Consider the following 26421-nt stretch of genomic DNA (forward strand, 5'->3'; position numbering starts at 1 on the left):
CACTGTTAGTACTGTAATATATTGTGGACGACGTATTATTTTTGGTGTGCACTGATATGGTGATTAAAATATGTGAATAAACTAAGATCAGTCGCAAGTGTGAGCACTTCTTGTGTTTTCCCCAAAAGAACCTTGTATTATACCAAATGCAATCTAGTGACTTGACATGAACACACATATAACGCACAACACAAGTAAAACATGCACATACATAAAAGATGCACAATTGTTGCATCATGGGTTCTCTGCTTGTGAAGGAAACCTGTAGTCACACTAAAGCATAATAAATGAAAAAAAATCCTGTATTACATGTTTTGTGCGTGTAAAATATGGAAACAGGTGGCAAAAGATTTGCTTACCACTGCAAGGTTTCACCTCCGCCAAATGGCCTACTATTTCATAGCTAGGGCCCTCATGTTACTGATAACTCCGGGCGTATTGTGCAGAGCGGGGCTACGCGGAGGTCCACAGAGTTACAAACAAACTCAGTGGAACTACGCTACGCTATGCCACCCGCCTCCACCCCGTCCCGATTATAACAAGGAATTAAACATTAATAAAAACTACATTTAAAACCACTTACCTATACTTCGGCTTCCCAGGCTGCCCTCCTCCTCTTCCTTGCCGTCTCGCAAATACTTGTGAAAATTGCGCATGTGCACACGCCAGCTGGTGCACGTGCATGCGCAGTTTTCACAAGGATTAGTGAGAGGGCGAAGAAGAGTTGGAGGACAGCCCGGGGACATGCCAGTACAGGTAAGTGGTTTTAAATTTATTTTTTATTAATGTTTAATTACTTGTTATATTGGGGGGGTGGAGGTGGGGGCTGGCCAACTCCGCTCCGCTGCAGAGTTCGCAGAGATTTGCTTTCTCTGCGTTCTCTGCAGATTGCAGAGAAGGCAAATCTCTGTACACTCCGGGGCGGAGGTCTTCTCCCGGGGTTACTTACTGATGCAATGGACCCTGAACTACTAAATGCGGTGGAAGCGAATATTTGAGCGTCCTCACACTGCTAAAATAACTAGACAACTAGACTTTTAAAGAGGACGGATAGAAATGGAACCGCTACTGTGTTCCATAGGAGTACTCTGGTCACCCATAACGTTGATAATAATTGTCAGGGTGGGTTTATGATGTAATGTTGGATCACTGACATAATATCGAGGGACATAATATCGACTATCAAAAATATCGTTGACAAAATATCGACAGACAGAATATCGACTTTGTATCTGCAAACAGGTAAGTACAAAAATATCGAGTAAAAAATATCGTTTACAAATACATAGTTTATAAAAATATTGACTTTATTAAAAACAATGTTAAATTAAATTATTATAAAAAATTAATTACTAAAATATACTTAAAAATACTTAAATTACCTTATAGTAATTAAATAATTAATGAAAGTAAAAAAAAAAATTATAATCATATTTGTTAAAACATATATATATATATAGTAACATAATATAATTAAATAATAATCAATATTATTACCGTAGGATAGCGGAAGTGGAAAAATTACTATTCCCACTCCAGTGGGTGCAACAGTAGGGAAAGCGTTGGATAGCGTAGGGGTAAAAATTACTATTCCAACTCCAAAGAGTGCAACAGTAGGGAAAGCGTTGGATAGCGTAGGGGTAAGAATTACTATTCCCACTCCAAAGTGTAGTGTAGTTCCTATATTCCCAATAGGCTCTGCGCATTGGAATAATATCTTCAATAGTATAGACGTAGGACAGAGGTTAACTAGGTCTTCTACTGACGATATTAGACTTAAGTTTTGTGTGCCAGCTAGCTCAGAGTTCACTAGAAACTTTCTCGAATAGGCGAGGAGGAGTTTAACCTCCCTGGATAGACAAGAAGGGATTTAGTTTCTGACAACCATAGAACATGACAACTTTGCTCCCCCTAATCAAGAGTATATCTCCAGAGTCGTGTGAAAACAAAAGACAGCTATTTTACTCAGTTAATACGTGCATACTTAGTTCCACCAGTTCTTAGAGAAAGAAGAGATGGGCGTGTTCAATAAAAGATGTTATTTATTGATCAGTCTCTTTTTCTCATACAAGAGAAATGAATCGCTACAGTAGCAATACTTAAGGTTAAGTAAAGTGCATACAGTAAAAGCAGGATTATAAAATAATACTGTAAAAGCATTGATATGGTTTCTTAGCCATATGATACTTTAAACTGGATAAAAGATATACATACATATATACATTGACTAATCGTACTCAACTGGTGCTTCTAACTATGCCTACCCCGGTGTACCTGACCTAAGCCTAATACATGGGAGGGAGTAAGTAAGTAGCAGTTTAAGTTAAGTTTGTTTTGCCAAGAATCTGACTCAAGAATTCTCTGTAAGGGATTAGTCAGCTCAGTACCTGAGATTTAGAAGGCAGGAGGGCTGGTATCTCTCTCTCAGGACTCGATATCCCAGTTACCCGCGAAGTTAAGCCGGAAACGCCGGAGGCTGGATTTCTCGGCAGGAGAAAAGGCAGCGTCTCTCTCAGCGCGTCAAAAGGGAGGGGCAGCGTCCGTGGGCTTCCTGCATCAGCTGGGCTCTCCGGCAAGTAGCGCTGCTCCAAGCTCATCACCACCGTGTCTTTGCTTAGGGCAGCGTCAGTATATTTATACCTGAAAGGTGCCGAGTTTGACGTAAGGATGGACATAAGACGTCAGTAAGAATGTCATAAGGACTGGTCGTTCTTACATTCCTTTTAGGAGTTCTCGAGCGAAATCAAAACAATAGCTGCGGGGGATTTCCCAGGTCTGCTGATGGTTTGGTTTGTTTTGAGAACTCGGTGTGCGTTCTAGGGGGCTGGAGGAATAGTGCTTGCTTAATAATGACCTAATCTGAAAACGGGTTTCTGTGCCGTTGTATGGATACTTGTGAATTAATAACCGGACAAGGGTCAGAAATAGGAGTATCAATATAGGTACCTAGATAAACACACTACACCCACTCCACGATTTTATGTACATATTTACTAACCTAAGCAATAGTAAACATAACTAATAATGTATGTGTATACCGAACCACCCCAAAATAAATTTTTTGCATTTGAAAAATGGCGTATGCGAAATACAGGAAATGAGTATAGGTACTGTATGCATTCAAGCAGTATAATCATTCAAAAAGGAGATGCACATTTTATATCAGCATGAATGATTTGTGAAATTACACATGAAATGGCTCTTAATACAGAAAAAAAAATTGTGAGACCATCTCATCACATATAAATACAATTACTTGCATATAAGCTAGAGGTTGAGGTAAAGTTTTGTTTCTACAGTTCCTAAGAATAGAAGCTCTGTTCTCTAAGAATAGTTTTATTTAAAGCAGAAGATAAGTGCCAAAAAGGTAAATATTTTGGATCTGGAAAAGCTTTTCGCTTTTCAGGGCAGAAGAGAAACAATAGTTCATAGTCACTTTGTTTTCAAAAACCGAAGGCCAAATTCAGAGTTCAGGGAACGCTGTGTGCAACTTTGTTTAAAGTCATTCTCTCTGTTCTGGTGAAAACATAATTTCAGACAGACTCTCGAAAAAACAGTCTACAGCTTCTGGTGAAAGTTCGACCAAGTTGGAAAATGTCGCTACCATGCAGTCATGCGCATGTTCGCTTTCAGTGATGTTTAGACCAGTACTGCTTACAGAAGGTCGTACCTGGTTGATGCTCCTCTCATCCTGTACTTCACTACCCTTCAATCGTAGTGGTGAAGTCTCCACGAATGCCGTCATCAGGATAGGTAGCCGCTGGGGACAGCACAATGCATGAGCCTTTACTGGACCCAACAAAGTATCTGCATCCAATGGTACTTCTGATTGTAGTGTAAGACAGGTGTCCAACACGCATTCTTCGCCGCATAGCATGCATCTTAATACAGGTAAGACACAATTCTGCCATATGGGTCTGAACGAAAGAAACCAGGTCATATTTAGATCTCTTAGCCGGGCTAATCCAAGGACTTTAGTTATGCGGTCCCGGTAGCGTATAGCTAGGATCGTTTCTTCCATTGTTGCTGGAGTCTTGTCTGTGACATGGCTTGCCATAACGAAACAAGAGTAGCAAAAATAGGATGCCTGCTACGAGTCCCAACAGGAGAGGAAGTCCGCCAAAGATGGAATGGACGAAATTTGGAAAAATACCCAGGACTGCTTTGAATGGGGTTAACAGTCCCGAAAAAACGGTCTTAAATACACTCGCGATACCATTTGTATCAGAAATATTTAAGATTTCGTTTAGCATTTCTGCGAAGTGTAGGGGGCAATTTGTTGATAGCAATGCATGTATCTCTCCCGTTGTCCTTGCAACTTGGAGATCATACGTTTCTTTTGATGACGTCAAATGGGTTGGCGTCTGTAGGAGCACAGTCTTCATTCTGCTTAAAGTATCAATTCGAATAGAAGAGATATTCAAACTTGGCCAAATTTTTCCCTCCCTGTCTGGAGTGTCATTTGGAAACAATACTCGCTCACAGCAAATGACCATGGAAGTCACGCTTACTAGATAAGGTTTTCCTGGCAGCAAGCCACAACATCTGTGATCTACAATTAGAATGTAACTCCTGTTAGAAAGTCTTCTAAAGAATGATTCTATTCGTGCTGCAGGTGTGCCGAGCTGGTGGCATGAAAGGTTATTTGAAGTCCCCTCGCAGGCCCCATGTAAACTCATGCCCTGACACAGAAGTATACCACTTAGTGATTTTTCACAATTGTTACCACTAAGAAATACACTCTGTCCCTTATCACTGTAACATGTGTGTGTATAATGTAAGTTCCATGTTGACTTAATGAATCCTTTACCCAACCTTTCATACTGGCCTGCCTGTATATATTTTTGACAGTATCGAAACTGGAAAGTTGTTATCGGAATAGTTATTATCCCATGTACTATCCATTCAATGACAGGTCGCTCTGACATTGTCAATGGTAATCTCTCAAGTTTTTCAATGCTCAGAATTGTATACTCTGCACCCTTTTGTGTCAAACTGATTTGTGTATCAGTAAGGTTAAAGATACTGAATAATGACGTTGTTTTGATTAAACGCCAAGGCACGTAGCCTGAACGTAGGTTTTGTAACGTCCAGCCAAACTGTACAATAGAACGCAATTGGGACTGACCGTGTTGTAACATCAGTAAGTCTTGTTCTATTATATAGATTGCAGATGATACAATACTGTCCAGTGAATATATTCTGGAAGACAGAGTCATTAACCCATTGTCCACAACAGAAAGCGATTTTTCCAAATTAACACGGTCAATTTCCCGTATTTTCTCTGCTGTTTCAATTTGAGTTACTTTCCGAGCTTCATTGTAAGCTGCATATATAGAGGCCGCTATGAAACGTTTTTGACGCTGTTTGCGTGGTCCCAAAATGAAATCACACAAGTCAGCACCTTCTTTAAGTAAAGTCAAGTGTTGCTTAATTTCTGCCAGTGTGGATGTTTGTAGCCATTCAAGGCAGAGTTTCCCTACACTGTAAGTAGTTACAATCCCTGGATGTTGTCTATGGGAGTATCTAGGGTCTGGCCTGGTCAATGTGAACCCCTGTTTTTTGTTCAGGAATCTATCTTGACAGTTATTTGTGTCTGTGGGCCAGATCAACCATTTCTTCCAATCAGGATGTGTTCTGTTTTGGTATAAAATATGGGATACGTCTATCTCAACATCTGTAGTGCTATTACTGTCGTGTGTTGGTTTTGGAATAGACGGTTTGTTTAAGTCTTTAATTTTGGCTAGGCCAAGACAGGATGTCTGTTGAATTGTGTCATTCAAAAATATAATTTGTTCTGGGATCATGCAGGCTCTAAATAATGATTCTAAACCTTGCACTTGCCAATCTCTTGTACCCCAGATTGTCTTAGTTTCAATATTTTTGTTCCAAAAATCATAACCAAATGTTTTCATTTTTTCAAAAAATGTCTCTGAATAGACCAATTTTGTGTTTGTAAGCATGGTTTTCATTCCTGTCTTATTTAACAGTCTAAAATAAAACGTTTCTGCTTTACTTGTGATAAACCCTGAGAAGTATGAAAATCTATCATAAAATGTTTTTGAACTGCCTTTTGGTGGAGTAGCACAATGTTCCCATTGGTTGTAATTTAAAACATTTCTAGGTTGAGCAGATTTATGCAGAAAATGGTTACCATAGTGGTTATAACAATACATCTGGTCATAATTAGATGAACCTTGTAAATAATCATGTCCTGTAAATTTAGCTGACATCACTAGATCTGACATCATATCATTAATACTTTTAAAGTCCCAATCATCAGAGAATGTGCTTGGTTTTACAAAGTCACTCAATGAAATCTTGAATTGATGAGGATACTTCAGGAGCTCAACCGGACCATAGATTTCGTAATCAGTTTTGTCCCACGCTACCCCACCGGGTATAGGATTGGCTGTGAAGTTTACTGAAGAAAGTTCTCTTTTCTCGATGTGTGAAGACTTGTGTGGTTTCAGGACCAAGTTGATATTCTGACTTGCTGTGTCCATTATAACATATTTTCCTTCAATGAAATGTCCCAAGCATAGTACCATGATGAGCCAAAGTATGAGGATGAATACTCCTAGTGCCACCCAAAGTTCAATCCATGGAGAAATCAGATAAGTTTCTTTTAGTTGTTGAATGAGTTCCTTTGCTTTGTTTTTAAAAGATTTTTTTGTCGGCTGTTCTCCATGCTCACTTGGATCTTCAGAAAAATCATCGAAGTTGATGAAGTAGCCTGATGCTGTTCTGTCAATTGTTTCAATTGCTTCTGGATTCTTTTTTGCTTTTTGAATTTTCTTTGTTTCATTAGCATAGTCTGTGGTTACATCATTGTAGACTGGTGTTTCTTGATTTAAGATTTTAATTTGGGTTTCAAGAGGTTTAAGTTCCATGGCTTTGTTGCATAGTCCTTGTTGTTTCACTGTAGGTTTATCAATTGTGATTAGTCTCTCAGTTTGAACCTCTGTATGTGTAGCAAACTTTGGTGTTCTACTACTTCTTGGGAGTCCACTTGGCCTACTACTTGTTATCGGCCACATGATTGTGGTTTAACCAGGTCGATGGATACAACTCGGTTCTCCTTTTTGCCAGCAAGGGGCGGTAATACTACTGATCTTGTCCCGTTGACAGACAAGATAGGTACTGCTTTTCTGTAAGAAGGCCCAAATTCCTTCTTTACCGCGATCTTTTCTCTGACCAGATCCCCGATTTTTGGAATCCAGACAGGCCTTGCTGGGACAGGTGGTTTCTCTTCAGTGGCTGTTGGCTGTTGCTTCAACTTTATGTTGCTCAGGTCTTTTCTCTTTTCGTTTAAGTCCTGTAAAATAGCCAAACGATCTTTGATATCAAAGCATTTTTCTTTAACCACTGAAGTTTGACTGTCGAGGTCCTGGATTAACATTCTAGTCCCAAACAATAGTTCGTACGGACTGAGACCTTTCAGAGAATTCCTTGGGAGATTGTTAAGACTACGTTGGACACTTATTAAATGTTTGACCCACCCAGCTCCCGAACCTAATACCTTTGCCGTTATAGATTGCTCTATGCCTTGGTTTTTTCTTTACACCATCCCGTTCACCCTCAGGAAGGAAGTGATAAGAGTCCCGCAATGCAATGCCCAAGCTGGCCATATACCCCCATAAGCTCGAGAGCTAAAAGCAGGGCAATGGTCAGAATGTAGCATGCCCCATGCACCATCTCGGTCGCCACTGCGATCTCTGTTGCAGTTTGGACAGTTTTTTGCAAATATGTGATGTTGCAGGCTCATTCCTGGCCACCAGTATGTGGATTGCAATTCTTCCAGAGAATCTTTTAGTTTGAGGTGTCTAAGACCCTCACCCATATGTGCGTCTGCTATTAACAAGCCTCTCCTGTTCGTGTTTGGAATTACTCTATCCCCCACTCCAGGGATTTGAGCAAAAGGAACGGAGTTCGCATCGATTATGTATGTATAATTGAGTGGATAGTTGATGGGTAGCGCTGAGCAGTCGCCTTTTGATGACGTTTTTACCGCCAGTATTGTTTCCCCGTCAATGTATTTTCCTGAATGCTTTTTTGTAGCTACGGGAGCCGATTTAGTTGCTTCCGCTGTGGCTGTCTTAGCCAATAAATTCCCTGCAGCGTGAACGCCATCACGCTGATGACTCAATGAATGTATCACGTGAGTCTTTGGTAGTTCTTTCTGTAAAAGAACTACTTGTTCCCAAAGCGATTTTTGCTTTATTGTGGCATCTGTGTCATCTTTGTAACCATTTTGAACCCATTTCTGCAAGTCTTTGTTGTATGATTTGACGCAGTAATACGAATCGCACACTATTAGTGTCGGGAATTCGCGATCGGCATTATCTAGCGCCATTTTTAACGCTATTATTTCAGTCTGTTGTTCTGAATTATTTTCCACTGGGTGTGTTTTTGTAAACAGTGGTCTCAATTTACTCCCTTGCCACACGTCTTTTGCAATCTCGCATGTGGCGTTGTAGGCTTGTTTTCCCCAAACGGAGGGTTCTGCATAACTGTTTGTGTATATTACGCAGGCGTAAAGTTGTATGGGCAGAATGTCGCTAGGCAGAGGATATTCTCTTTCATATTCTAAATTTTTTAATTTTTTCATTTCCGGGTCAAAATAGTATTTTACTCTGTCTGGAGCAAGAGAATCTTCCCATTGTATCCATTTTGGATTTAGTGCCATAGTAGGTAGATTACATGGGCTTGTTAATGCCTCGAAGGCTGATTCTGCTGTTCTGACTGTAATCCGTCTGCCGTCAGCTTGGTATCTTTCTCTTGCTACAGCTGTTTGAACCGCATGAACAATGTTTTCCTTAATGCTGAATGTTTTTTCAGCTTCTGTGTACAAATGAGATTTATAAGCTATTGGTACCGTTTCTCCCTCGTTAGAAGTTAGGTATGTGAATCCGCATCTTCCTGGGATGACCCGAATCACAAGGTTGCGTGTGTTGTCGCGCGTTTGCAGTTTTGTTTTAACTAACATGTCTGTTTGTAAAGATCTCAAAATTTCTGTGTGTTCTTGAGTCCAATTGATTCTTTTAAAATCTGGTTTTATTAAGTCATAGAGAGGTTTAACCCTCTCCGCGTAATTTATAATGTAAGTTCTTCTGAAATTCAGGAAACCTAGTATTGATTGTAAGTTTTTCAGCGTTCTTGGTGCTTGGATTACAGCACATTTTTCCAGGAAATTGTCTGCCAGGCTTTTGCCTTCACTTGATAATTCATATCCTAAAAATAGGACAGTCAGATGGGCAATTCTTGACTTCTTGAAGTTGACTTCGTAACCCTCTGCTGCGAACCCAAGTATTATGGTGTTCACTCTTTTCAAGTGAGTATCCAAGTCATCATCTGTTAGATAGATGTCATCGACATAAGATAATGCCTCGTCATCATACATTTGTAGTAACTCTGTTACTCTCGCTGAGAATAATCCTGGGCTGTTCTTGAACCCCTGGGGCAAACGACAGAAATTTTCTGTGAGCCATTTATTGAGAAAGCGGTCAAATATCTGCTTTTCAGGTGCTATATTTTGACAAAAGAATCCATTAGAGATGTCTAATGTTGTTTTGTATTTTTTGCGCACTATGCTATTCATTAGTGCTGCACTGTGTGAGTTTTGTACTGCAAAAGTTTTGCAACATGAGTTAAGGTGTCTGTAGTCCAAAACTAGACGATATGAATCATCTGGTTTGGAGACAGGAAACAAAGGATTGTTCATTTGTGAGGTGCATGTTTCAATCACCCCCTGGTATTCAAGTTGATCTAAGATCTCCCTGACCTGTTTTTTAGCTTCTTGCTTAATTGGGTACTGCCTTTGTGCAGTTGGTTGAGATTTTAACTGGATTTTGTGAGGAGGTGAGTCCTCATCCCATCCTACGTGGTTTTTATATAATGCAGGAGCTTGGGCTACTGCCCACTTTCTTGCAAGTGTATATTTTTTATGTATTGGAATGTGATTTGAGAAGGCAGGCATAATCATTTCTTTGCCATGAGGGCATTCCCTGACAAACTCTGGTGGCCAGTATTTTTCAGCTAGAAGGATGTCATAACCTTTGGAGAGATTATCCCAAAATAGACCCCTTATTTTCCTAGTCTTATCTCCCTCTATACGTAAAGTTATTTCATATATTTTATGAGGTTTGCTAACTCTGGTATCTGCAGTTTCCACCTGAATGTATTCATTCGTGTCCACTGTCTCCAGATGATTCATCAGGATCTTGCGAGCTATGTTCACTTCTGCTGCGCTGTCTAGCATTGTCTGAGCCCACTCTCCGTTTTTCAGCTGTGTCCTCAGGATCCTCGGCATGTTTGATTACTTTAATACTGGCTACCTTCTTCTTTGGAAATTGTAACTTTTTATTTTGATGAGCAGGTTCCTTGTCTTTGGACTTGACGTGCTCTTCCCTGTGTTCTGACCGTCCTCTTCTTTCCGATTTCTGTGAGGAAGTCTGAAAAGATCGAGATGGACGTGTATCAATATCTTGATATCTATCAGGTTTCTTCAAATTGTCCCTATTTCTAAGGTTGTATTTTTTCTCAGAGGGCTCCCTCTGGGGAGACTTGTGTCCTTGGTCTGGAGATCTTTCTCTCCGCCGAGAAGACCTTCCTCTGGACTGGAATTTCTTCTCTTTGGGAGTGGATTGTTTATTTCCATCCCAGTTCTTTTTTGGAGTGTTTAGATTATTTTTAATAAATACCTTTTCAGGATTTTCAGTTAGTTGGGGTTTCACTGGTTTCCCACCCAAACTATCTCTTCCTAGTTCTTCATAGGATTTTTCTATGATTCTGGCAAGTTCAAAAGGTTGTTCTGCTATATCTGTTTCTTTCAATCTTTGGCGGATCGCCACAGTTGCTGCTTCCCCCTTTATGTTGGCTAGTAATATTGCCGAGACCTGCTTGAAGTCTTTCAGTAATTTCATACCCAGAGTTAAAGCAGGTTCTGGACCGTATTCATTTTGAATCTGTTTTAGCACCTCTGGTATTACCGCCATGGACGGAACACCATGTGTTTTTGTGTAAATGGAAGCAAAGACTGTACCCCAAGTGTCACAGTCCTCCACATGTGGAGCGATCCCCATTGGAAGACAGATAGTCAGAATTCTGTGTTTCTCAGTAGGGGTAGTATCCGGAAATACTGCCTCTATTTGACTGATTTTCTGTGCTAACCAGAATGGAATTTGTTCCCTTTTAATGGGTACTTTACCTAGACAGGACTGTATGTTCTGTGGTGTGATTTTATTTGTGTTCCCCTGATGAGGGGTCAGCTATGGAATTTTAATAGCTGTTTGGACTGTTGAAGTCCGCATTACATATTGCACTAATTGTCTGTGTATTTTAATCAGTTGTTTTAACTGTGCTAAAAGTTCTGGTATTGATATTTTTTCAATATCTGGATGTGGTGTGTAGCTGGCTAGAACCGGCCACGTTGCTCCTGGTCTACCTAGTGGACCGAGCCTGGTGATGTGATCATTATGTTTTAGGGCGCCTTTAAACCAGAGCAGGTGCTCTTGGTATTTGAGTGGTATTTCCACCTCCTCGAAAGGAGTGTACTCATCCGGTGGTTCCTCTATTTTGTAATAGTGGAACTCCTTTGTTACAGCGTTTGCTGCTGGAAAGTTTATCCATGAATAGAATACCTCTGTCTGCCGATATTCATGTGCCTCAATTACAAATATGACTGTACCACCTCTTGATGTAAGTCCATTTTCTATAAGTTTTAAAGTTATAGTTTTTCTTATGCTGACCGGGATGAGTATTGCCTCCGGGTCTTGCTGTAGGAGACTTGTGTCATCCGCTAGGAGTTAAGCTGCTAATCTAGCTGTCTCCCTATCTCCTTCACCGTCTGACATTTTACTGACAGGAAGGTTTTTTGTTGCAGATCAGGTTTCCACGGAAACAAAAGATTAGATGCACAATGTTTTGGAACAGTGTATCCTTCAAGGTTGAATAAACCAAAAAACTATACATAGGAGTCTCCTCCTACTAAGTTTGGCGGATTTTAACCTTTGACCCACTCCAGACGTCTTTGGAGTTTTATGGGAGAAAGGGTCTGTGTGGAAAAGCACGACTGAGTTACTCTAATGCCTTGCGTTAGTTTTATCGCCTTACCAAACCGTTGGGCGCCATGTAGTGTAGTTCCTATATTCCCAATAGGCTCTGCGCATTGGAATAATATCTTCAATAGTATAGACATAGGACAGAGGTTAACTAGGTCTTCTACTGACGATATTAGACTTACGTTTTGTGTGCCAGCTAGCTCAGAGTTCACTAGAAACTTTCTCGAATAGGCGAGGAGGAGTTTAACCTCCCTGGATAGACAAGAAGGGATTTAGTTTCTGACAACCATAGAACATGACAACTTTGCTCTCCCTAATCAAGAGTATATCTCCAGAGTCGTGTGAAAACAAAAGACAGCTATTTTACTCAGTCAATATGTGCATACTTAGTTCCACCAGTTCGTAGAGAAAGAAGAGATAGGCCTGTTCAATAAAAGATGTTATTTATTGATCAGTCTCTTTTTCTCATACAAGAGAAATGAATCGCTACAGTAGCAATACTTAAGGTTAAGTAAAGTGCATACAGTAAAAGCAGGATTATAAAATAATACTGTAAAAGCATTGATATGGTTTCTTAGCCATATGATACTTTAAAATGGATAAAAGATATACATACATATATACATTGACTAATCGTACTCAACTGGTGCTTCTAACTACGCCTACCCCGGTGTACCTGACCTAAGCCTAATACATGGGAGGGAGTAAGTAAGTAGCAGTTTAAGTTAAGTTTGTTTTGCCAAGAATCTGACTCAAGAATTCTCTGTAAGGGGTTAGTCAGCTCAGTACCTGGGATTTAGAAGGCAGGAGGGCTGGTATCTCTCTCTCAGGACTCGATATCCCAGTTACCCGCGAAGGTAAGCCGGAAACGCCGGAGGCTGGATTTCTTGGCAGGAGAAAAGGCAGCGTCTCTCTCAGCGTGTCAAAAGGGAGGGGCAGCGTCCGTGAGCTTCCTGCATCAGCTGGGCTCTCCGGTAGTAGCGCTGCTCCAAGCTCATCACCACCGTGTCTTTGCTTAGGGCAGCGTCAGTATATTTATACCTGAAAGGTGCCGAGTTTGACGTAAGGATGGACATAAGACGTCAGTAAGAATGTCATAAGGACTGGTCGTTCTTACATTCCTTTTAGGAGTTCTCGAGCGAAATCAAAACAATAGCTGCGGGGGATTTCCCAGGTCTGCTGATGGTTTGGTTTGTTTTGAGAACTCGGTGTGCGTTCTAGGGGGCTGGAGGAATAGTGCTTGCTTAATGTGACAGCATGCGCTATGACCTAATCTGAAAACGGGTTTCTGTGCCGTTGTATGGATACTAGTGAATTAATAACCGGACAAGGGTCAGAAATAGGAGTATCAATATAGGTACCTAGATAAACACACTACAAAAGAGTGCAACAGTAGGGAAAGCATTGGATAGCGTAGGGGTTAAAACTACTATTCCCACTCCAAAGAGTGCAACAGTAGGCAAAGCATTGGATAGCGTAGAGGTAAAAATTACTATTCCCACTCCAGTGGGTGCAACAGTAGGGAAAGCGTTGGATAGCGTAGAGGTAAAAATTACTATTCCCACTCCAGTGGGTGCAACAGTAGGGAAAGCGTTGGATAGCGTAGGGGTAAAAATTACTATTCCCACTCCAGTGAGTGCAACAGTAGGGAAAGCGTTGGATAGCATAGGGGTAAAAATTACTATTCCCACTCCAAAGAGTGCAACAGTAGGGAAAGCGTTGGATAGCGTAGGGGTTAAAATTACTATTCCCACTCCAAATAGTGCAACAGTAGGGAAAGCATTGGATAGCGTAGGGGTAAAAATTACTATTCCCACTCCAAAGAGTGCAACAGTAGGGAAAGCGTTGGATAGCGTAGAGGTAACAATTACTATTCCCACTCCAGTGGGTGCAACAGTAGGGAAAGCGTTGGATAGCGCAGGGGTAAAAATTACTATTCCTACTCCAGTGAGTGCAACAGTAGGGAAAGCGTTGGATAGCGTAGAGGTAAAAATTACTATTCCCACTCCAGTGGGTGCAACAGTAGGGAAAGCGTTGGATAGCATAGGGGTAAAAAATACTATTCCCACTCCAGTGAGTGCAACAGTAGGGAAAGCGTTGGATAGCGTTGAGGTAAAAATTACTATTCCCACTCCAGTGGGTGCAACAGTAGGGAAAGCGTTGGATAGCATAGGGGTAAAAAATACTATTCCCACTCCAGTGAGTGCAACAGTAGGGAAAGCGTTGGATAGCGTTGAGGTAAAAATTACTATTCCCACTCCAGTGGGTGCAACAGTAGGGAAAGCATTGGATAGCGCAGGGGTAAAAATTACTATTCCCCCTCCAAAGAGTGCAACAGTAGGGAAAGCATTGGATAGCGAAGGGGTTAAAATTACTATTCCCACTCCAAAGAGTGCAACAATAGGGAAAGCGTTGGATAGCGTAGGGGTAAAAATTACTATTCCCACTCCAAAGAGTGCAACAGTAGGGAAAGCATTGGATAGCGAAGGGGTTAAAATTACTATTCCCACTCCAAAGAGTGAAACAATAGGGAAAGCGTTGGATAGCTTAGGGGTAAAAATTACTATTCCCACTCCAGAGAGTGCAACAGTAGGGAAAGTAAATACTTCATATAATATATAAAAAAATATAAATTAATATCTATAAAAAATTAATTTAAAGTAATTACCAATTTAATATAATATAACAATTAATCAATTAAAATTACAAATAAAAATTAATTATTACTATTAGTTACCTATTAATCCAAAATAATTACAAATTAACAATTAATTAATTAACAATTAATTCAAAATAAATACAATTAAATACATTGAATTATTTAATTAATTATAAATAAATTACTTCCCACCCTATTCCCCTATAAACCCACAACCCGCTACAGAAAATAAATTAGTAAAATTAACATAATTAGCAATTAATCAATTAAATAAAATTAATTGCCAATTAAAATTTAATTAATGACCCATAAAAAATGAATTAACAATTAATTCTAAAAAAATACCAATAAATAAATTTACATATTTAATTAATTATAATTAAATTACTTCCCACCCTATTCCCCTATAAACCCACAACCCGCTACAGAATTAAATTACGCAAAAATTAAAAAAACTAATTTCATTATTTAAAATTAATTATAACATAAATACACAATTTTCACACATATAATAACATAAACAAAACTATAACAATTAGATACTATTAAAATTTCAATTATTTTAATAACCTATATTATATACTTCGATATTTTAACTTTCTATATTTTTAACATTCGATATTACATTACTTACCTTAAAAACGATATTTTTGATGTCTATATTCTGTCCAGTCGATATTTTGTCCAGTCTATATTTTAAACTTGATATTATGTCCATTCGATATTTTGTAGTCGATATTATGTCTGTTTACCGTAATGTTCATAGGTTATTTAAATGACTTGGCATTGTCAGCCCTAATTCTCAATTTTTAAGTGTTGTTCAATGGAAGGGGGAGTTTGATGAGCGACAGGTATTTTATGGCATGCTGGGTTAGAACATGCTTACAGGGAGGAGTATTGCATATAAACTCATGAGTAGACTTATGCAGGCGACTAGGGTCATATGTATGTGCGTCAAGCAGCTAGGGTCATCTGATAAATTGCCCCTATTAAAAGTTGTTGTTCAGACTTTCTATGTGTGTCATAAGTTTAAAAACTGTGTTGTTCTCTTTCCAGCAACTTGTATTTAGAGTTCACTGGGTCATCTATGTAATCCTGCGGTGTGTGCCACATCTCTATATAGTGGGTGAACATTTTTGTGGCTGTTCATCCACAACTCAACTTACTGCGATGTTTGCAGATCCATGTTCTTATTTTCTGGGTTGTCATCCCTACATAATTTAGGGTGCAAGGGGACATTATTGGGTATACCATCCGTTGCATATTGCAATTCGTGAATTTTCTCAGTTGCCAGGTCATATTATTGTTAAAGTGTCTGGAGTCTCTTCTAGTAGTGAGCAGTGAGTGTGTCCGATCTGCTGGTGATGAGATCCTGCGTGACTGTCCTTCTAGTGTTAACTGGAAGCCATCTGAAGATGTTGTGGAGCTTGGGAAGTGTGTGGAAGCAGGCAGACTAGACCGCATTGACTTGTTTCTTCATAGATAGCTTTCTAACAGGATGATGCCAAGGTTGCGGGCGTGGTCTGTTGGGTTGGGGAGAGAGCCGAGTTCAGCGGGCCACCATGTGCCATTCCATGGTGAGGTATCATTCCCAAAGATGAGGACTTCCGTCTTGTCCGTGTTGAGTTTCAGACAGTTGTCCTTTATCCAGTCCGCGACGTTCATTATGCATCTGTTGAATTTGGCTTTGGTGGTGGAGGGGTCTTCGGACAGTGAGTAATAAGTGAGGTGTCATCAGTGAAGGAGATGATGTTGACTTTGTGTGATCTGACAGTGTCACCCTTGGGGGTTGTGTAGGTGTTGAAGACGGTGGGAATGAGGGACGATCCTTGGGGGACTCCGCAGATGATATTCTTGGGCTCCGAGGTGAATGGTGAAAGGATTCTACCGTGAGGTTTGAGGTGATCCATTTGAGGGCGTCTCCTTGGATCCCGATGTGCTGGAGTCTGTTCATCAGGATGTGATGGGTGACAGTGTCAAATATGCGTGACAGGTCCAGGGGAATGAGGGCTGCCGTTTCTCCACTGTCCAGCATTGCTCTGATGTCTTCGGTGGCTCCGATCAGTTGCTAGTTGATCTCTTTCTCAAGGACCTTTGCTGGATAGGAGAGTAGAGAGATGAGTCAGTAGTTCTTTGGTTCAGCTAGATTGGTGGATGTTTTTTTTCCGAATGGTTCTCGCTTCAGTGTGTTTCGTCCAATTCTGGGACTAAGATGGTACCAAAATTGAATAGAATGAACTGTGGAGGAAGAAGTTTTTATCTTGGAACAACACCAATCTGGGATAAGCTACCGTAATCCATTCGATCTGCTATTTCCCTTCTCAATTTTAGATGGGAGTTGAAAAGATGGCTTTTAAGCAACTACCTGCCTCCTGTACCGATCAGTAAGCTAGCCCCAGGACACCGAATGCTAACAGAGCGCTTTGAAAATCTCCAACATTTGACATTTCCATTCCTCAGGGAAGGAGGCTGAAGTGATGGAGGTTATCACTACTTTTCTGAGTACGTCGCTGATTATTTTGCTTCCAAGGTTGAAGATATGATGGGGACAGGGAGCCATGGGTGCTCCTGAGTGCACTGATTTTATGATGGAGATAGTGTCTTGTGTGGTGAGGAGGTCCTAGTGGGTGATCAGGTATTCGGAGTTTGTGTTTGTGGGTGTGACTTGGTTGATGCTGTTGGCAGTGGAGGGTTGTCATTCGAAGCATTCATAGATGGACGAAATCTTATCATGGAAGAAGACAGCAACGTAGTTGAACAGTTCCCGAGAGGGTTTAATGTCATTGTCGGTGGCTACGGGATTGCAGCTGGCTGGTGGTACTGGTTGAGAGCTGCCCTGAAGACGGTGCGGTCTTCCGTCTTTTTGCTGATGCGCCCTTCCTTTCTAGTTGCCAGCAGTTGCACTTGGTAGACTGCAGTTCCTTGGTGAACCAGCTCGCTTTTTTGGTTGGTCTTTTGGCCTTGGCTGTCTTGACAGAAGCGATGTATATCAGACCACCTCTTTTTCTGCAGCAAATTAGTTCTTTCTGGAATTATTAAACCTGTATCAGTTCAATTTAAAAAATCTGAATAAAACAACTGATTTGTAAAAGCAAAGGCCAGAACTGGAAATGTTGTATCCCAGTGACGTAGTGCCATCTGATATTTAAGGTGATCCTATCAAAATAGAAACTATGGAATAGGGCCACTTATGAAGTCACCAACATAGTGTAATTGAGATGCTTTATTTCCATTTCATTATGGAAGGAAGAAAAACTATGGACCTGATTTAGAGTTTGGGTGATGGAGTTAATACCATTGGGGTGGTGGACAGTACTCAGCACCTCACATATGGGTCATAGTTGTGGCCTACTTGCCGTGATCATCCCCTGTCAGAACGCGGTAGATGTTTACTTTGGCGTATGACAAGTGCATTACAATCACAGCACTACACATAATGGTGGACGAGACATACATCATGTTGTCATTGAGTACCTTGTGTGCCAAAAACTAAAAAATCCTAAGTAGTTTTAAACGTGCTCTTAAAGGAACTTAGGACTGTATTCCGAGCATGTTTACCTTTTACTCAGTTTGAGGAATCTAGGTCTTGAGGCATCCTTGGGCACCCAACTCACATCCACAAACTGGAAGGAGATGTATTAAGCACAGTGAATGTGCTAAAGGCACATAAAAGTGACGTCATGTGGCTTTCATTGGTGACGTTAGTATAGGTTCACTTGGTACACATTCGGTAATGCTTAGAACATTGACGGCTGTAGATTCTTGACAGGTTGTAAAAACGTAGTCAACGTTTATTTTAATTTTTCAGGCACCAACCAAAAACAGGTCTTGCTATATATGTTTTCAATTTTGCTTGTGGTGTATTTGTAAATTGGTTGATGATTGGATGAGAGGTGGTTATATTGGTTATTCCGTACTGTGGCATATGAATATGAAGGGCCCTTGAATGGCGACGGTATGTTGTCTTGGCGCTAGGAGTGTTCGAAAGGAGACTGGGCAGTAGAACCGATCATTTGATTTAATTGGGGGAAACAGCCAAGATTTCAACATTTTCCTAAAAAGTTGCCGGTTAGGTTGAAGTCTCATAGCAGAAGGCAATTGGTTCCATAACTTGGCTGCACAATGTGATAGATTCCAACCTAGTTTTTATGTCAATATTCTGAAACAGTGATTAGAATTTGCTCTTAGAAGCTACCCCTTATGCAGATGCCAAAACCAATCTGTGTAAGTGGTGGTTTAACTTCAAAGATACAATACCAACCCCTCACTTTTTAGAGAAATGGCCCACAATCCACAGTTACGCAAACGGCTAAAACAGGGTAGTTTCCAGTGAAAAAAGTGGATGTGTCCATGTTGCATTTTCTGCCCTTTCCTATTGCAGCACCAGCCCACCATAAAAACTGTGTTCTATTTTTATGTGGAGACATGTGGGAACCCTGGGTAGTTGGCAATTTGTGGATTGCAACTGATTCCAGAAATGTCAATCACAAAATGTAAATAAATGAGTGATCTTAACCATTTACTCAAATGTTCAAGTTTTTCCGTACATTGTAGGAAAGTGAGTGGGATCAATACAATTTACACCATCCTGGACACCCCGTGTGTTTAGTTTTCAGAAATATCTGGGTATGGTAGGTTTTTCTGGGTGGCAGCTGAGCTAGGGTCCAAACATCACAGCTACCAACATTGTGAAAATAACAAGAATTCTGCTCTGTAAAATATAATGCCTCCAGGTCATGTTCTGGGGTTATTGTGTCACCGGTGCTAGGCCCAGCTGCACAAGTTAGGTACTATTTGTATTGCCAGACATGCAATAGTAGGACATTTGTTATTACCAATTGGATTTCTTTGCATATGTGCCTTCCAAACGTAAGCCAGCATGTAATAAAAAAGACATTTTGCAAAGTGTCCTCTGAATCACATGCTAATATGAGTACCTACAAATCCAGAGATGTACAAATACCCACTGCTCCATAACTCACAATCTGGTGTGCATTCCAGAAATGCATAGGTTTCCTTCATACCCATTTTTGACTATATTTTACAATATGAATTGCTGTTTACTCAGTTGTTGGGTCTGGGTATCTGTGTGCCTTGGGGTACCTCCTAACCCTATATATCTTAGAGATCAGAAGAGTCTAGCACACATACCGGTGTATTGCTTTTGTAAATCAGCAATTGTGAGAAGAAGTTACAGAAGAAAACGCTGTCACAAGTGTCTGGTTTTTCCTGCTCATTTTTCATATGTTTTTTTTTCAATAATTAGTTTCTTTGGGAAAGCTGTAAGGAATTTAAACTCTACTTTACAGAAGTATACTGCTTCACACCTGTTTTGACCACAAGCCTCTTAGAAATAATACCAAAAGTGCAGTAAAAAAAAAAAATTTTGCTAAAGTTTTGCATGTTCCTGAAAGCTGGAAAGATAGTGATGATATCCCCTCATTTCAGGATTGGGACACAAAATTGTTGACAATGTTGGCAGTGGAAAACCTATATTGAGACTTGAATGACATGGACAACAAATATGAATCAACCTGGTGCCCATTGGTAGAATACTTATCGGGCGGTAGCCTGCTTTTAAGATCCCCCCCAGTCTTTGGAATCATTAAAATTGACTCATTGCTGAACATCTGGATTGTGCAAACTATAATGTGTGTTGTTTGGGACGTGTGCATTTATTATTGAATATTTAATGAATCTCATGCTTATTCGGAGCTTTAATGTGGGTGGAGGGGAGAGGGAGGTTTGAGGGGGTTAGACAATTGCTGTAAAATGTTTGCAACTAAAAACCCAATGAAATACAGTTTGAAAAAATAACATCTGTAAAGTAAATTAATATATTTAAATGATTTAGTTATTTAGTAAGCATTTATTTTGAGTTAGTAATGTGGTCTAAAATGTTATTTTATTAGTTGTAGGGTAAAAATATGTATTTTAATTTATTTCACATTTACATTGTACAATAAAATTAAATATCTTTTTTTTTAATCAATATACTTTAATCATTTACCCTATTGTTTCCCATAGAAGCACTTTACCAAGGCAGTAGAGACCTCCACCAAGGTGGCAAAGATCTCCTCTTACTTGTGAAAAGTTCCATGTAGCAACTTTACACTCTTAAATTTTGACCCACCCCTTGGTTTCAGGAGGTGAAGGCTTGTAAGTCTACACTGTGGAGTAAATTTACACAGAGAATTGGTGAATAGCTAAGAGTAGCACATTCCTCCAAATTGTAAGAGTAAATTCATACGTGTTTTCAGAAAAGCTCATGGTCCAACAGTGGTTGTAGAGTGTGAAATTGAAGGCAAGAATCTATTCTCGCAATACTCACCACAGAGTCAAACCATTTAGGACCGGGCTTAGTATGTCCACAGAACATTTTTGCAACTGAAGTAGATTCAGATATTAAAAGTATAAGTTAGTTTTATGAATTTATAAATGAATAATACATTAACTTTGTGCTGTTTCCTACATAGGCCATGGAGGAGTGCAAAGATGCAGGGCTTGTGAAGTCCCTTGGTGTGTCCAACTTCAACCGTAAGCAGCTGGAACGGATCCTGAGCAAACCAGGGCTCAAATATAAACCTATCTGCAATCAGGTCTGATGACCTTCGCAAAAAAACACAAGGGGTTCCAATCATAAGGTTTGTGTAGTCACATTGCTGTTTCAGATTCCTAAAGAATTAAACAGCACTTCAAAGAGTAGTTCAAGAAACCTGCAACAGTAGCAACTTTCCAGGAATTCTCATGGAAAACATTGCGTTCATGTGAGGGGTTTCTCCCATCTGTAATTGTACATGTTTTACTATTGGGCATGTGAAAATACCTTTCCATAAATGTAATTGCATTTTCTTCTTTCTATTCTCAAAGGAAAATATTTCAGGAGTGTTCCTAGCTCCTTTCCCATTGTAACAATTGATTTACCCCTGCTTCTAACAGGCTTAAACAGGTGTAAATATTTGACCATTCCCTGGGAAAGGGTTGAGGAAAAAGTAGAATGTGTTCACAAACCTTCGGACCATATTCACTTTGGAAAATCCAAATCCCTTTGGAATAGATTCACTCATGCTTAAATTCTCTCTTTTATGCTTTTCAGGAACAAATCTCTAAGAAACTCTAACCAGTTATAAAGAACTCTAAATATTGTAGCCTGGCTGGCGTTGGGCCACCAGAGATAGGTCCTCATTCACTCCAGTGGCTTGGTGACCAGCACCTGAAAGTCTAGATGATCCTGTGAGTCTCTTTCTGGTGCCCTCATATCCTTCATCTGGAAGAATGTTCACGGCTGGACAGGAGACTATGCTGCATAACCAAGCTAGGTCAGCACATATAAAACCAAACTGCTCATGAGGACAAAATACAGAAAGGTGAGGGTGCACCATTGACAGCCAAACAGCAGAGGAAAACAGCTTCTAACTTACTAGCAGGGTACAAGCTAGAGGCATTGAAGCGCAGACTCACTCATTTAAGGTGAAAAGGTCCTACCACGTGCATAAAAGTGACTGTGCGTGGCCAGCGCCGCTAAGGATAGTAGTGGGTTAGTGCGCAGTCAACATAGAATGGAATCAGCCCTCCTCCCTGCCCAGCATATTAGACCGCCCAAAGACAATGGAGATTAGAGATCAAACTCACCATGACAGGCGGAGTGGTCTAGGAGCAGCCAAAGTACACAGACACTCACCACCCCAAGGAGGATTATTCCACAGACAGGAGGGGTCCTGGTGAAGTTGTGAGCGACAGGCCTGTAAAGGTGTTCCTGAACCGGCAATAGGGGAGAGACTTCTGGGGATAGGAAAGGCAGAACCGGCCGAGAGTAGCAAAAGCAGGACAGGAAGAGGCAGCACTGACATCTAGTGGCCGGAGGGAGCAATTGCAGGCAAAGGAAGGTTCCAGAGAAATAGGAACAAGCATTGGTCGACCCAACAGAACGGACTACAAACAAGAAAGCCTGCAGCGACCAGGAACGCGACAGGAGGCTGTGCCAGAAGCACAGAAGAAAGGAACAGTGTTGTCAGCTAGCCAACCCTGAAGGAAGGTCAAGGAGACACGGAACGCACCACAAAGTACAAGGAAGGTTGCAACTGATCACGCAGCGGGAAACAAGTGACAGCGCGCAGGTGTGCCAGAACGAGACAGGGACGTCTCCCAGTCACAAGGAGGATCTAGAGTGTGACACGATCAGGAGCTGCGCAAGTGAAAAGACAGGGACAGTAGTCAAGCGCAAGAAAGCACCAGGAGTACCCAAAGTGCTCAAAGAAGAGAGCGAGGAACGAAGGTCAGCACTGCGACGCCAGAAGCGACCGGAACTCTCCAGATAGCGCAAGGAAGACGCCAGGAGACAGCGCAAGGACGCGACAGAAACTCTCCAGAAAGCGCAAAGAAGACGCCAGTAGACAGCGCAGGGAAGCGCAGATACTCTCCAGAAAGCGCAAAGAAGACGCCAGGAGACAGCGCAGGAACGCGACGGGAGTGCAAGAATTCCACACTCGCACGACAAGACCGCGCAGCACTGCGCCCGAACGTGCCAGGAATCAGGAGCGCCAAAATGACGCGACGCGCCAACGCCAAACACACCGTGAAGGTGAATAGCGACCAGGAAAAGATAGCACAGCATGACCACTCATGCCGAAGGTGAAAGCCCACCCAGTATGGTCGCCAAGGAAAGAAAAGAAGCAATTGAGAAGATAGCGACAACCGGTCCAGTCACTAGAAGAAAAGACCAATGCCTGAGAGCCATGCCCAGAACAGAGAGAAACAGGTGGAGTGCACGCTACCTGGAGAAGACTGGCTGGGGAAGACCAAGGCAGGACAGTGACCAGATCACGTCGCAAGAAGGAACAGAGAGAAGAAGGGTGTGACGCCAAAATGAAAAGGAAGAAAGAACAGTAGAAAAAGGTCGCGACGATAACCCTGGAAGTGAGTGACAAGAAGACAGTGTCCTAGGACTAGGACAAGACCAGGAGGACACGTGCAGAGTGCGCGCACTGCATAGAGAAGCTTGGCCAGAGAAGATGAAGATAAGGGGACCAGGGTATGTCGTGAGAAGAGAAGAAGAGAAGAAGGAAGATCGGAGTGGCACACCGTCACCCAGGAAAGGAAGAAAGGTGAAATCGGAATGGCACGCTGCCACTGCAAGAAGAAGCCGCCCCTGCGGAAAGAAGCAAGGTGACAACCACTGGAACACCTGAGTGCAATGGAAGACAAGCCTGGCAAGAGCACCGGCAGCGCAGACCAAAGACAACCACCTACGAGCCATCCATCCACATGGCGATCGCAGGAGAGAGCAAGCTAGATGGTTGGTGACATCTCCCTCTGGGGTTTGAGCGGAAGATTGGATGACGAGACTACTCAGGACTCCGGAAGCTGAGGACCTGACCACCTCGCACCAGCCCGTGGCAAACCAGAATCAGAGGCCTCGAGGGACTCTGGTGGCAGCAAGTCCCGCACGGGAGACAGGTCTACCGATGCACGTCTGCAGGACCCAAGAGGATGAAAGCCTCGCGAACAATGAAGAGAGTCGACAACCCAACCTTCAGGTGGAACTAGGACACGATGGTGAGGCTCGTGGAGCGCCCCGCTCACGGCCCGAAGGCTATGGTGGAGCAATACAACCGAAAACACCAGTCCAGTGGAAGCCTGGCAAAGAGGTCCTACCGGATATCTGGTGAGAGAGGAATACCGGAGAGAGGGACATCCTAGTGAGAGGGATGTGTGCACCTACTCTATTCACCTGCCAAGAGTCAACATGAACGCCTGCCCGGAAAACATCATGAAGCCAGAAGAGAGAACTAAACCAGAAGACTGTCGACACCCACGTCATCTAGTTATCTCTCATCACCAACGGAACGAAGCAAAGGCAGGGCTGAGAAACAGCAGACAGACAGCACAGACAAAGAGAGAACCCGCCGAACAACTGCGGATCGTGCCTCCGAGAACTGCAAGTCCAGAATACAAGAACTATACTGCCTGTGGTTTGCAAGCAGCCAAAGAGACTCATTTTGAAAACGCAAGTCCAATGTTATTTTCTGTGTTTTCTGTCCCCCACAGGTTCTTGGACTTTTTCTGTTTGGTTAATTTTTTTTAACCAATTTGGGAAGGGATGTAATGCCCAGCACAAGTCAGCATTCTAGTGCCGAGCCTGTATCTACACTGAACACCCACCCACCACTGATGTCACTGGTCAGGTGACACAGTACTAATAAAAGAGGCCGAGCCCACGTGCTCTGGGCCAGTTGCACCAGACCTCCAGTGTGTCCTGTCTCAGTGATTGTATGCCTGCTAGCATGTGGGCCTAGGGCCCATCACAGCCCTTTACATTACTCACTGTTTATGAGCCCCACTTCCTGGGTCTCTGTCATTGTTTGCGAGTCTCTCTTCTTGGAGCCTAATTCACCAAATTATTCATGTGTGTTATCTCAACTTACATGCCCAAATGACTAAACTTACTAGAGTTAAGGTGTTCACAAAATGTGACCTTGCACTTATTTATCAATTTACCCATACACAATATTACCCCACAATAGTGCAATATTGCACAAGAGAGTAAATCTCACTCCAATAGTGTTCCAAGGTGGAGATGCCCTGGAAGGTTTGTAGATATATCTCTTAAAAGGGGTCTGCCAAGATAAAGTTCAACAACCCAGGAGCCTTCTTTAACCGCTTCGCCGCGGCAGATATTCTGACGGGGTGTGGCCGAATCCAATGCGTGCGTAGATCGGACAGCCCCCGGCCGTCCGACGTACACGCCCACCGTGACGTCGGCCGGCCTTAGAAGGGTTTCCTGACCCAGGGTTCGTAATAACAGGAAACTGCATTCAAAGATGTATGATTTATTTGTGTATTTCTTTTGTGATTTTGAAAATGTTTTTTATTATATTTCGTCATTCCTATTAATTAACTCATGGAGAATTTTATGAGGTATTGAAAGCTGTATTTTCTAAAATAATGATCCGAAAGAAACCTATTGCTGGGAGGAAACATAAGTGGTTTAACACAGTATAAATTGGCAAAGAGCGAGCTGAGGATGTAGCCCCAGTGCACTTGGATATAAGGCTGTTCTTGACAGAGCTAAATGCGACTGGGCAGATAAGAACTGAGAGGATTTGCTGGCAGCTGCTAGGTTTAATGATAACTGCTCTTTTTGGCATATTATTGCGCACGGGATCTTAGACAGTGCTACTATCCCTTTTTACCATAATCAGCCTGAGAAGTGGGTTAACCTTTTCTCTACGTTATATGATAGGGGAGAAGATGTCAGCTCTGAGAATGTGACTCGTGATCAAACTAAACGCCTACTTTTGCCATACCTCTCGGCGATAACAATGCTGAATTAATTTTCAGTATAGGTGATACTCTAATGGCCATCAATAGACTAAAAACTGCAAAGCCCCTGGACCAGACCGGATACCCGACGATTTGTACAAGTGTCAGCCCTCTGTGTGTGACCCATATATTAATCTCTTGGCCAGTGTTAAAGTTGCTCGGGACAAAATTCCGGGCAGATGAAGAGGGGCAGAGATAATTGTCATATAAAAGAAAGGAGATGCCTCAGTCCCTTCCAACTACAGGCCGATGACTTTACTTGATAACCTGCAGAAAAGTTTTGCAAGGCCAGTCCTGGATAAGTATGGAAAGACAACAATGAGTTTCTGTCCTCCTACCACATGGGCTTTTGTGCCAAAACAAGTACATGCAATCAGG

At 41.7% G+C, this 26421-nt stretch overlaps 1 protein-coding gene and 1 long non-coding RNA gene across 3 annotated transcripts in view; one reads left to right on the forward strand and one right to left on the reverse strand.

The window, feature by feature from the left end:
• Positions 1 to 26421, forward strand: part of LOC144803926 (estradiol 17 beta-dehydrogenase 5-like) — a 621787-nt gene that overhangs the window by 481834 nt on the left and 113532 nt on the right. The window contains exon 6 of the mRNA XM_078671888.1: positions 21198 to 21320. Coding sequence (XP_078528014.1) covers positions 21198 to 21320 — 123 coding nt within the window. The remainder of the gene's footprint in view (positions 1 to 21197; positions 21321 to 26421) is intronic.
• Positions 1 to 26421, reverse strand: part of LOC144804246 (uncharacterized) — a 467319-nt gene that overhangs the window by 150251 nt on the left and 290647 nt on the right. The window lies entirely within an intron of this gene.

Source organism: Lissotriton helveticus, chromosome 1_1 (genome assembly GCF_964261635.1).
Source record: "Lissotriton helveticus chromosome 1_1, aLisHel1.1, whole genome shotgun sequence".
NCBI classification, from domain to species: Eukaryota; Metazoa; Chordata; class Amphibia; order Caudata; family Salamandridae; genus Lissotriton; species Lissotriton helveticus.